This window comes from Haliotis rubra, unplaced genomic scaffold (genome assembly GCF_003918875.1).
Source record: "Haliotis rubra isolate DU_JTF1 unplaced genomic scaffold, ASM391887v1 Scf61, whole genome shotgun sequence".
Taxonomy (NCBI): domain Eukaryota; kingdom Metazoa; phylum Mollusca; class Gastropoda; order Lepetellida; family Haliotidae; genus Haliotis; species Haliotis rubra.
Window position 1 is genome coordinate 1,905,117 of NW_025767313.1, and position 10,603 is coordinate 1,915,719.

At 39.9% G+C, this 10,603-nt stretch overlaps 1 protein-coding gene across 1 annotated transcript; it reads left to right on the top strand.

Annotated features, from left to right (window-relative positions):
• Window positions 1-218: 218 nt before the first annotated feature.
• LOC124255770 (RNA-binding protein 25-like) lies at window positions 219-10,603 on the top strand. Its single transcript, XM_046689683.1, has 10 exons — window positions 219-1,209; window positions 1,345-1,509; window positions 2,845-3,009; window positions 3,429-3,608; window positions 3,866-4,016; window positions 4,292-4,462; window positions 4,818-4,981; window positions 5,132-5,254; window positions 5,853-6,035; window positions 6,883-10,603. The coding sequence occupies exons 1-10, from the start codon at window positions 310-312 to the stop codon at window positions 6,931-6,933; spliced, it is 2,253 nt and encodes a 750-aa protein (XP_046545639.1). The 5' UTR covers window positions 219-309; the 3' UTR covers window positions 6,934-10,603.

Below are 10,603 nucleotides of genomic sequence, written 5' to 3' on the forward strand. Positions count from 1 at the left end.
TGTGTAACGTTAATTACATTTGAAGAAGTAAACCATTGGTGAATTAGAGGTACCTAAAATATATGCAACAATAGTTATAGACAATTAATTTTGTGTTAATAATTAGCATTACTCAGACTCTTATTGCACGCGGAGGTATACATGAGGCAAAGCTGATCACATGTTTCATTTCCTTCCCTTAATCCAAGGTGAAGGTCATCGTGAGAAAGAGATTGAATACAAGGGCAAGGACGTGCGAGCAAGCGAGGATTTCTTTTTTCTCACAGACCCCGAACGTTTTGTGAATTTCTGCCGTGCAAACAGTCAGCCATGGCAGCTCCTAAAGGAGCCATGGACCGAGGAACAGTTCGTCAAAGGACCATATTTTACAACAGAATACTTCAACTCCGGTCTGAAACTGACAAGCCAGCAAACATGTTATCTTGTGGCAAAGAACGGCAAAGAAGCCATACGATTCGAACATCCAAAAGACAAAACCCATCTCTTTCCTATGAGCTGTTTTGCGATGAAGATCAATCAGATGAAACGTTGCCAGAATCGGAGGACCTGGAACGATATGTTCTTGAAAACACACAAGGCACAACAAAGGCACTGTTCCTTAGATTCCCAGTAAGAGGACTCTATAAACTCCGTGTGTATGGTGGCAGTGGATACAACCCTCCGCATATCTGTGACTTCCGTATCCGCTGTGAAGAGGAAGGGAAGAACCCTAACCCGTTCCCTCTAAAGAAGGACATAGGATATGGTTATAGTCAAGAAGCCAGGGACGCTGGTCTCGTCACCACCTCAGCCTACAGCGGCATTGTAGTCATGGAACACGGACAGAAGATGACGTTTGAATTTGATGTTGAGAAGCCATCCGAGTTTGAGACGAAGATGCATCATCGAGACAAGACTCTGGATGAACTCGATAAATACGTGGAGAAAAACGTCACGGACAAAAAGGCTGAGATAACTGTGACAATGCCAGAGGAAGGTCTAACTAGAGACTCGGAATATGCTCTGGAGATTAACACGAGGGAGAAGGACAGTCATGACTCCTACAGGAACGTGTGCAACTACTTCCTGACGCCGGACAAGGCCCAGTGGAAGGATGATTCAGACGCCAAACCCAGTAACCGTGTCCAGCAGAGACCAGCCCATGCACAGGTCAGGGTTCAGCAGAAGCCTGCTCCGCGACAGCGACCACGGACTCCGGTTAGATCTGAGGTACATTTCTTCTCATTTGAACCATATTATCATATTCATGACCAGTAGTAAGTCTGACTGGATTAACCTCATTTCATAAAATATAGATGACAGACACGTGGCAAGATACTTTTACTTGTCACTTTGTGTTAACAGAGTCCCCGGTTCCGCATGCGAGATGCCACCGATCAAGAGTCCATCGACAATCTGGAGAGAACAATCAGGGACTTTGAAAAGTCAAAGTTGGATGAGAAGGATGAAGATTATACCCGCGCCAAGGAAAGACTTGTGCTGCTCAGGAACAAAGCTAACAAGGATGAGGTAAAACTTGATGTAGTATGTATTTCAATTAAGTGACACCAAACATCATTAAGATGGGGGCATGGTTCGAGATCTCTCTAAGGTGCCATGCTGGTGATCCAGGGGGCTTGGAGGTGCCGAGATCGAACCCACCTGTAACCGGATGTGAAAACCTTGGAGTCAACTTTGTGTGTAGACGCTTTCAGTGTTGTCACAACCCCTAGTGTACAGTACACAAACCTGCGCACTTAAAATGACCAGATGGTGGCAATTACAAACACCTAGTTGCGGGTACAGCAACGTGCAGTACACTTGGCCAAAGTACGGTGACTATGGGTTCCAGTCCACCCAGCTGTGAATGGGTGCCTCGTAAGGATGGGAAAGCCACAATAACTTGGTGCGCCTAGTGGCTGCAAGAGTTGTATGATCCCCAGGGAGTTGAGATTGATAATACGATGTGCAGTTGAAATTGACATCCAGTGATGGAGGGAAAAACCCAGCGCCTTGAGCATGTACTTATTGCATGGATATGTGCGCTATATAAATATCCTATAATGATAAATAATTATATCAGATACGTGTATGGAAGGATATGATGGAGGTCCTACACATTTACGAGTATGTAAGTCAAGCAGTATAACAGTATGGACCAAACTGGAAAATTAACTTGGGTAAACAGAGATTCAAACGCGGAATCAAGGGTTTCCTAGGGATAGAAATCTGCAGTGTGAATTGCGCCACCTTGGATGACTCCCACACCCATACCATGGAAGTGTATCTAGTAGTAGTTTATCGCAGTAATACTGGTATGAGCTGCTGTACCCTCAACACAAGTGCATAAAGTGTGTGAATGAGTTATAGCCCCTTGGAACAGGACTTCAGTTTGTTTAGTGCATATCAGATTAATTAAACCAATCGCCAATTTAATGAAGTCCTTGAGCACCAGTGAAACAAATTAAGGTTTAAAGACCTAAACAAAATGTCCCAGACTGTATGGATAACAACTTCTTCATTTCGTGAAGACGACGTTTTGATACAGATTCTTGTACCGTTGTCAAGCAGAAATGAGAAATGTTTAGCTTATTAGCTGTTTCCTGCCTGACAACGGTACAAGAATCTGTATCGAAATGTCGCATACATGAAATAAAGGAGTTTGCTATCCATAAAGTTTGTTCAGTATTGTACGTCACAGCTTCTAAAATGCCACTCTTACAAAATATCCCAATGATTAATAATGGTCAGGATTTGAATGTGATCCAATAAACCGTGGATCCTGACAAGACTAGAGAATGAAACATAAAAGGCCAGGGACAATTCTTCACTAAATCGCATAACTATGTTTGTCTACCTACACAGGCCATAAGGAAGCGCATGCGTGATGCCACAAAGGAAGACTCCATCGAGGAACTTGAAAAGTCGATCAAAGACTTTGAGGATGGAGACCTGGATGAGAAGAACAGGGATCTGACCAAGGCTAAGGAAAGACTGGAACAGCTGAAAAAGAAGAAGGCAGAAGAAGATGTACGTGGTGTAGTATTAGATAGCGCGATTTCACATGATACATATTGGTCTGTATTCACACATGTTCATTGTGTGTCTTCCTGACACACTTTGTAGATACTCTTTGCTAGGTGATTCTCGCACTCTAAATAAATATATATGATTATGTTTTATTCTCGGTCAGTCTGTCATACAGACCCTGAAGCAAATACATCCAAGAAAGGCCAGGCAAGTCTAGAAAATGTGGCAAGTCTAGATTTCCACAGTTTCTGAAAAGTCTCAGGGCTCCTTTTCATTATATTTCATTTTTTTTCACTATGAGCTTTTTTTCTGCAAAGTATGTTAATTTCAGAGACTAGCTGTTTGTCTAATTCTGGGTGATTGAATGTAGAATGTAGAATAAATTATGTTTTGAGTGCTCTTTTCATCGACGTTGGCAGGCTATCAGAAAACGAATGAGAGACGATACCGATGGAGATTCGATAGAGGACCTTGAGAAATCCATCCGTGATTTTGAGGAGGCCGGTATTGACGAAAGGGACAGAGATCTGACCCTGGCCAAGGAGAGACTGAGACAACTGAAGAATGATGCACACAAAGAGCCAGAGCCAAAGGACGAGGTGAGACACCTGGCCCTATTTCTGCGATTACTGAAAACAAAATGGTTGTATTAATGATACTGAAAAGCATTGGCTATGCAACGATGAATAATACTTGAACTAAAACTCAAGTTGCAACCTATAAAAATATTTTGTATATTTGTTTCTGATTTGAAGACAATCATTTTACAGAACATAATGTGTGTTTGGAGTATCCTTGGTCTGACAAATCATAGAGGAACTATGTCTGATGTCTATTAGTTGTATCTTATCCTCAGCGGGCGCGGGAGGTGATGCGGGACGCCACTGAGAATGCTTCTGCAGATGAACTGGAGAGAGCTATCAAGGAATTCGAGGACTCAGGCCTAGATGAGAAGGACGAGGACTTAACTAAGGCCAAGGAGAAGCTTGTGAAGCTCAGGGCTAACAGTAAGTCTACGTGTGGACTATGTCTACAATAGACCCAAATACAACCATGCAATGTACAATTTAAATGCGATAAATTAGGATGACAACCATCACTGCTGCCAAGGAGGACACATCGTATAACGATAGTGGTTAAAATGAGACCAGTAAGCGTGCATATTTAGACGTTAAGATGAATTGTCTGCAATGAGGAGACCTAAAAGTGAAACTATACACGTAAAGTTGAAGAGCAGATGCATACTTGAATACATGATGATATTGTCTGTAACTCCATCTAGAACTACTGAAGGCTGAAGAGGACAAACTGCGGAAGAAACTGGCCGATGCGCAGGCTGGCGACAACATGGACGCTCTGGACAAAGCTCTGGAGGAATGTAAGAGAGCCGGACTAGAGGACAAGGGTGACATCACCAAGGCTGAGGAGACCCTGATGAACATGCACAAGGAAAGTAGGTGGACTACTAGATCAGATTGTACAGCAATGCAATATGTTTATTTACATCAACATTAAGAAGTATATATTTATGAAGGCCTTCCGTCCATATTCACAAAAATGTTCAGTTTCTACACATATATAATAGATCATTACGCAGAAGTTGACAAATAAACCAGACGACCAATGGTGAGGTAACACAAAAGTTAAAAAGTATGTCTCAAACAGTTTTCATAGCAAACAGAACACTTTATATGATAATTTCAATACTGTCTCACCATCTTTCCAATATTTGCTGTCATCTTGTAAGCTTACCAGGAAGTGGTGAGCCCATAAGCCTTTTCTTCATATACCTTTTACTTTTACAAAAGAACTTGAGGAGGCCAGGAGACAGCGTGATGCAGAGAAACTCCAGAAGGCTCTGGAGGAAGCGGAACAATCGGCTGTGGCGGACAAACTGGACGACACTGAGGACTTCCATGAGGCCAAAGAAACAAACGAACAGCTGGCCAGGGTCAAGAAGTTCAACAGACAGGTACTAAACATCATAGTCAACTTTTCATGTTAAACTTCACCCATCTGACAGTTTGGTGAATATTGAATTAATTTTGTAACCTGAAATTCCGCCATCTAAACCTCAGCTTATGCATCGTTTGTTAGACTAAGTATCCCTTGTTGAACGAAGGTGATGGAACTGAATCCCCGCCTGGTGTCGGAGATTGCCAGCTACAAGAGACCCAAGCCATGTATCCAGGACGTGATGAAGGCGACCTACATCATCCTGGGAGAGAAGGAACAATCTCTGGATGTGAGTGGGTCGTGATGTATTGTGGAATTGGTGTTGACAGCCAAACGTATAATCATTAAAGCAAAAGTATGTGCGATGTGACTCATCAGCTTGGATAATGTTAACCAATCATCACAGGTGCTTGAAACAGAGCTGAATTTGTTACTAGAGTGCTGAGTTACTTGATCACAGGTGTGGATGCTCCATGGACTGGACATATCATAATGCTATGATGTAGACATTGAATGGCTGTTTAATCACACATTCATACTCATTGGCCACAATGCTGTTTGTTATGGAAAACTTAGAACCTGTATTAACTTGCACTTTGAGCTCAGTACAAACGCAATTTCGGTAAGCCTATAGAATCAGTATTTGTGAATAAGAAAGTTTTCCAAGCACAAAGACTGAAATCAGTATGTACATAAAGCATCTAAAAAGTAACATAAATATATTGTACGTGTAGTTTTAATCGACGAAATTATTTTTTAAACAATCACACACGTTGGTTTTTTTTCAAACTAGGCCCTGGTTAATGACACTATAGTGTCCTTGGCAATGATTACACCCTTTTCGTTTATATAGAAAAAATCACCAATTTTGTATTGTTGCTTTTCAGTGGCAGAGAATCGTGAAGCTGATGAAAACTATTGGTCAAGGAAATGTCATCAGGAGAGTTGGCCAGTTTGACATTGTCGGTGTGAATTCGGAACAAGCCAGTTCGGCGGACAAACTCATCTCCAAGTACGACATGGCTGACGTTAAGAGAAACAGCCATGGAGCTGGAACATTTTACTCTTGGGTGAGTCCTGAGTCTTAGAACAGGGATAGTCTACACTTAGATAAATTCTGAATCGGGAAGGTGAGATAGTTCTTACACTGAATCCGGAAGGTGAGGTAGTTTTCACACTGAATCGGGAAGGTGAGATTGTTCTTCCGCTGAATCGGGAAGGTGAGGTAGTTTTCACGCTGAATCGGGAAGGTGAGATTGTTCTTCCGCTGAATCGGGAAGGTGAGGTAGTCTTTACGCTGAGGTTACATTTGGATAAATACTGAAACGTTGAAACTGAGATGGTTTTCACTTGGTCGATTGCTGAATCTTGGTGCTAAGGCAGTTTACAATTGGGTTGGTCTTGAAACAGGGAACTGTGACAGTCTACTCTTGAGCAAACTGAAATTACTTCGTCTTCTTGAGCACGTCCTTATTAAGGAAAGTATCAGATTCCACTGATGAGTGAATGCTGATCGGATTTTGAACATCTAGTCAAGGGTGCGTTCATCAAGAGCATATATAGGTCATTCGTCTGGGAGATCTATGATTCAGATCCCCATGAAATCGCAGGCTTATATATTATTAAAAACTCGCACTGCAATTATCTTATCTCCTAACAGGACTTCTTTAAAAGACGAATAGATAAATTACCAAATATAATTATTATCCCAGTGAAGAAGCCTTATTGTGTAATTTGGTCATCGCAGCCTAATGACTAAAGCGTTCGCTTGTTACGCCGAAGATCCAAGTTCGATTCCTCATCTTAACCCAACTTGGTGTTCCATTGACGAACCTATCATACTGCTACTATCCTCCAATTTCACTCATGTGTCTTCGTGTGATTACATTAAGATAACAAGCGACTTTTCTGTTTCAGACCAGAAATGTGGTTAACGAAGTGAACGGACAAGGGGAAGACGAAGAGTAAAACTCAATACAGGACTGATTTATAATTAACCACACAGACAGCTGTCCACAGCGGAAACTATTATATAGGATGCATATTTCTCCCTTGTACTTGTGTATATTTATGTGCCTTACTAATGTTTTATAAAGGAGCCCCTCGGGAGCCTGGTGCCTATTTACAGTGTAGTTCTAGACGCTGTAGTGCATTGTGTGGAACTGAGATGACCTTGTGTCTCTGTAATGAGTATCATTTGTTTTTCAATTCACATTCCAAAGTCCAGTTTTAACCCCTCGAAAAGTCAAATACTAGTAGTCATTGGCACTGATACACCCTCACACAACTGACTAAGAGCAATACATTCCTAGAAACTTAAACGTATGACTCCAACCACTCTAACATACAATCACCCCATAATAGGTAAATAGCTCTTTGTGCTTTCACTGCGTATTCCGAACAAAACCATGAGTTAGGTGCTAATATGGTGGGATGTAGTTAGATGTAGTGAGATGTATATGTTATCAGAACCTTGCTCAATAAAATGTCATATTCGATATATCCCTTTATATTCACAGATACAAATTGTTACTTTAGAGTCGCATCAAAAACAAATATAAGATATTTTTTCTTTATCTGAAAATGTTGAAATACTAGTACCTTAAAGAAACTCAGTTTTGTAATTTAATGATGTCTGATACTCCTCTGTCTGATAAGTGTCTTACACATACATGAGTGATCCTTCATATGTTAATGCAGTATTTGACGCTCTGTTTCATATACTACAGAGTGGTGTTGAGACCAAATTACACAGACCATGATTCGAAATCGCGGGATCACGTTAAACCCATTTCAACCAAATACTAATATTATGCAATGTCTTCTTTAACCACACGACGATAACACATGACAGTAAGGTTGCGATGCATGTTTGAACTGAAGTTATGCATACAATAATTCGAACAAGTGTACACATAGGGCAAGCTAACATTAAGTTGCATGTATTATCCAAAGCAGTATATTCCATTCGCTACATTCCAAAGTCTGTATTGGTTTTCGTATTCACTTTGATAATATATTTTACATATTTGATTTACATTCAATTAGATCTTAATTCCATGCTATATTTCAGAGTAGCTGCGGTTCTTCCTTTTGAAATAGCTTTGATTTTTTCTAGTATTACATGTTTTACAAAAAAATCAGTTTATTTATATTATCATAAGTCTAATTGACGTTACTATTATTTGGTCAATCGTACATGATTCGATATCGGATATGTATACAAGCGCTACTACATGTTACCATGCCCACTTTTAATGTTTACCAAGCACAATGGCTCTGTAAATGCTTCCTTTATTAGTAAACTATGCTTGACTTTCATAGAAATGCCGATATTTAAGCAATATTATGAACATATATTCTCAAGCAATTGTCAATGAATACATCTGATGTAGTAGATAATTTCAGTCTTTGTGATATCTTTTTTCTTTTGTTTGTTTGTATATAGATGTACAGAAACTAACTCTGATATAACGGTATTGGAGTGCGGTATACCCTCTGCTCGTGTCAGAAATCTGTTAAGAGAACGGTTTACTGCTGAAAGGGGAAGGGTCCGTCAGGACAGCATGCTCCCAGATGATTTTTAGATGACAGCGTATTTTGGTGGGTGTACCTGTCCCACTGGGTTTCTTGTGTAAGTCTTTGTAAAAGTTTATCCGTTGCGGCTGGACTATAGGGTGCGACGGGGCTATTGCTGTTCTTGGTGTAGATACTAGCACTACACCAGTTGTAGATTTATCTTCAGTAAACTTTGCAACAGTTTCCATATTACGAATGATGGAAACATTGTTTATTCAGTTAGCTCACCTGACCTGTTCGGACATCTTCACGCTAACCAATGCCATTGTAATTCTGCTTTAGTCGTGCGAATTTTAAATTTATATGGTGGCTGTCTGTCAGGTGTGTACATAAGTCAATGTGTATGTGATACGGCAGTTTGTTTCTTCAATATTCACAATTTACGTTCTCAATATTCACAATTTACGTTCTTGGTTTCCAGACAACATGCCTCGCGTCAGATTGTTTCATAGTAATAATGTAGCAATTGACAATGTTCTTTTAAGTGTCACACGCACAAAATGTACCATATACAATTCATGACTCGCAGGAGACAATAACCAACAACAACGAAAGAAAAAAGGGGTGAAAGAGCTAAAAATATATATATTGTTACTATTTAATTAATAATCATCACGACAACTGCCGTTTCTAAAACATTTTAAAGCGTCAAGTCGGGGTACATTGTTTTGGTAAAACGGTTTTATTCATTAAGTAAACAAATTTCATTATTATGGTATTTCTAAACAATTTGAACTGCTGGTCTAGGATCTGGGTCATCCTCTAAACCTTGTTCGATATGACATACATTTAAGATGTACGCCTACAGTGTTATGACAATGAAACAGTGTATTAACTGTTTGGGTCGTTTGTTTACAGAGGTTCCTGAGTGCACATCATATAAATAATTCACATTTCGCACTGGAAATCAATTTCTAACTTACATAGTGCTTTGGACACTTATCAAGCGGTTAGTTCCACCAGTGTTTGTCATGTTTTGAACCATGTGTGTTATATCACACAATACCACTTCATACTCTCCGAGTCTATATCTGTGTCAGGAGTCTTTACTTTGTGTGATGTATGTCATGAAATCGAAAATAGGTAAACGAAACAAAGAAAGAAAACACTCTATGACATTCAGCTCCGATTAAGTTTGAAAGTCATTCTAAAACATTTGAACACCAAACTTTCTTTTCAACACCGTGTACCAACAAATACAGTTTCACTTTACAATCAAATAATGTCATGGTTGTTAATCTGTATATGCCACCAAACTGTTTCATGATGTTATGTAACGGTACCGGACTGAGTTGTGTAAACATGGAAATGTCCTCCTCTTGTTGTGACAGCATCGTTGACAGTGAAAAGATATTTCTGGATGAAGCTATCCTTGAGATTCGTCACCCAGTCAACAGTCACCGGTATTCGCTGTGCAGAGTTAAGTCCCGTGAGTACGCCAGGAACCTATGATCATGGGGTCGAATCCCGATTCGCCACGGTTATGGTTCTAGGTTTGTCAGCACCATAGGTGTTTTCGTTGGTTTCTCTACAGTGATGAGCATGTGAGACGTTACTCCGGGCTTTCCTCCCACATCCAGATGACCCGCCGTGATATCATAGGAATACTGTTCAATGCGTTGGAGAACTCCTTTGGAGATCACATTTCTTTGGATGACACTTAGATAAAATAACTGTAATCAGCTGTTATCCTTTGGCGCAGTAATTGTAAGTTGACATGGGCCATTTGTACGTCCAAAAAGTGCATTGACGCTTGAATTACAAAACAAAATTAAAAGAGAGAATGAATAGAGTTTCAATGTTAACATTAAACGCTCATTTGATGCTGTTCGAAAACATATGAAATATGCATACATTAGTTGCATGTTTTCTTTCAACTTAAAGGCATGGCCTGTTTTTATGTTTTACATATGCGGAGAATGATATAATGATCGTTGCATTAATTTACAATAATATACCTTAAATTCATTACGTTTATATATTTATCAAAGTGAACTGTGATATGACTTGGAAGTGCTGGAACTGTCTCTTGTTAATAAAAGCAAGCTAGTTCTATTTA